Source organism: Oryzias melastigma, linkage group LG3 (genome assembly GCF_002922805.2).
Source record: "Oryzias melastigma strain HK-1 linkage group LG3, ASM292280v2, whole genome shotgun sequence".
NCBI lineage: Eukaryota > Metazoa > Chordata > Actinopteri > Beloniformes > Adrianichthyidae > Oryzias > Oryzias melastigma.
Genome location: NC_050514.1, coordinates 7,598,934 through 7,600,488, shown reverse-complemented (window position 1 = coordinate 7,600,488; position 1,555 = coordinate 7,598,934). Strand labels below are relative to the sequence as shown.

General features: G+C 51.4%; 1 protein-coding gene across 1 annotated transcript; it reads right to left on the bottom strand.

Moving 5' to 3' along the window:
• Nucleotides 1-566: 566 nt before the first annotated feature.
• LOC112160879 (cocaine- and amphetamine-regulated transcript protein) lies at nucleotides 567-1,542 on the bottom strand. Its single transcript, XM_024295737.2, has 3 exons — nucleotides 1,230-1,542; nucleotides 1,034-1,117; nucleotides 567-957 (listed from the first exon to the last, which is right to left on the bottom strand). Exons 1-3 carry the CDS (start codon nucleotides 1,521-1,523, stop codon nucleotides 850-852), a joined length of 486 nt encoding a protein of 161 aa, XP_024151505.2. The 5' UTR covers nucleotides 1,524-1,542; the 3' UTR covers nucleotides 567-849.
• Nucleotides 1,543-1,555: the final 13 nt, after the last annotated feature.

Genomic DNA, 1,555 nt, shown 5'->3' with positions numbered 1-1,555 from the left:
TTCACCAGAGAGCCACTATGGAGAGGTAAAGAGCCACATGTGGCTCCGGAGCCACAGGTTGCAGACCAGGTGTAGGAATAATGAAGTTTAAATGCAATTTTACACAACACTCTTTATGTGCTGTCAGTCAAATAGCAAATTAGCTGGTCTGTAAGGTTCATATGTTTAAAATCTGAGTGATGACGTCAGTGCCTGTATTTAGTTTATTTATGTTTGATCAAGAACTCTACGGTGCAACATTTGATGAATGATTGTCTCATTTTGGTCATTCAAAGTTTTTTGTTTGTTTTTTTTGGTGGGGTAGTAAACTTGTTGTGGTCCTAACAGACCTTAATTTGATCATGCTGTGTGAGTAAAGTTAGTTTTTCAGCAGTTCTTCAGGTCTGATCGGATCAGAACCTTTTCCTGGTTTTGTTCTATAAGCCCTCCTAATAAATGGACACGGAAGAGACTGTCGGAGCGCCCCTCCCTCGGAGAGTCATTATATGAAGTGTTTCTGATGTTCTTCTCGTTCTAAGTTGTCATCCTGCTGGATCTGCTGAAGGAACGCACGGCCACTCCGCTGCTTTACAAAACAACTGGATAGATCCGCTTTTATTTGCACAAATCAGACACGGGACATTTAACAGGAACCAAGCAGCTGAGGTTTACAGAGAGGAGAGGATGACGAGGATGAAGAGTCCCTGAACAGAGTTGCCCTCAGATGAAGGGATGGACCACAGAAACTTCACAGAGGCGGCCGCTCTTGCTCCTCACCGCGCGCGCGTTCTCTCTCCTGCTGTCTTTCTTAGAAAGATGTGAACAGAATCAACCTGCGGAGCATGACGCAGCAGCTGGACCCGGGCAGGCTCATAAGCACTTCAGCAGGAAGAAGTTGCAGAAAGCTCCGCGCGGGCAGTCGCACATCTTCCCGATCCGCGCGCCCTTCCTCACGGCGCACTGCTCCCCCACGTCACACTAGAGCGAGAGCGGCGCGTCAGTGGCATTTTTACGCATCAACATCTGAGCGCGTGCGTTCGTTTCTGTGCGTTACCGTCGGAACTTGACCAAACTTCTTCTCCCAGGACGGCAGCCGTTTGGCCTGCAGCTTCTCCAAAACTTCCTGGAGAGCTCCGAGCTGTCAGGAGAAGAAGAGTTTCCGTTATGACCCGCAGAGGAGAGGAAAACATTTGGGCGAAAGAAAGTTTGTTTGTGCTTTTGCGCGTTTGAGGCGCGCATCCCAAACTCACCAGCTGCTTCTCACTGGTCAGGTTCGGACCTTTGGGGTAGAAGTCCCGCAGGGCTCTGGGGCTCAGCTCCTCCTCGGACTCCTCATCCAGCAGCTGCGCTCCCGCGGCGGAGAGCAGCAGCAGCGCGCAGAGGAGCGCCCCGCCGGGCAGCTTGGAGCTCCGCATGGTCCCGGTGCGCGGCAGCATCTGTGGCCCTTCTGTCCTCAAATAGCTGCTGCTCGGCGCCAAACACCTTTTTATCTGTAAGATGGGGTGGGGGGTGCGGTGGAGGGGTCTACTGCCCCACCCCAGCATTGGATTTTTTTTTTTTTGTCATGCGTAACAGC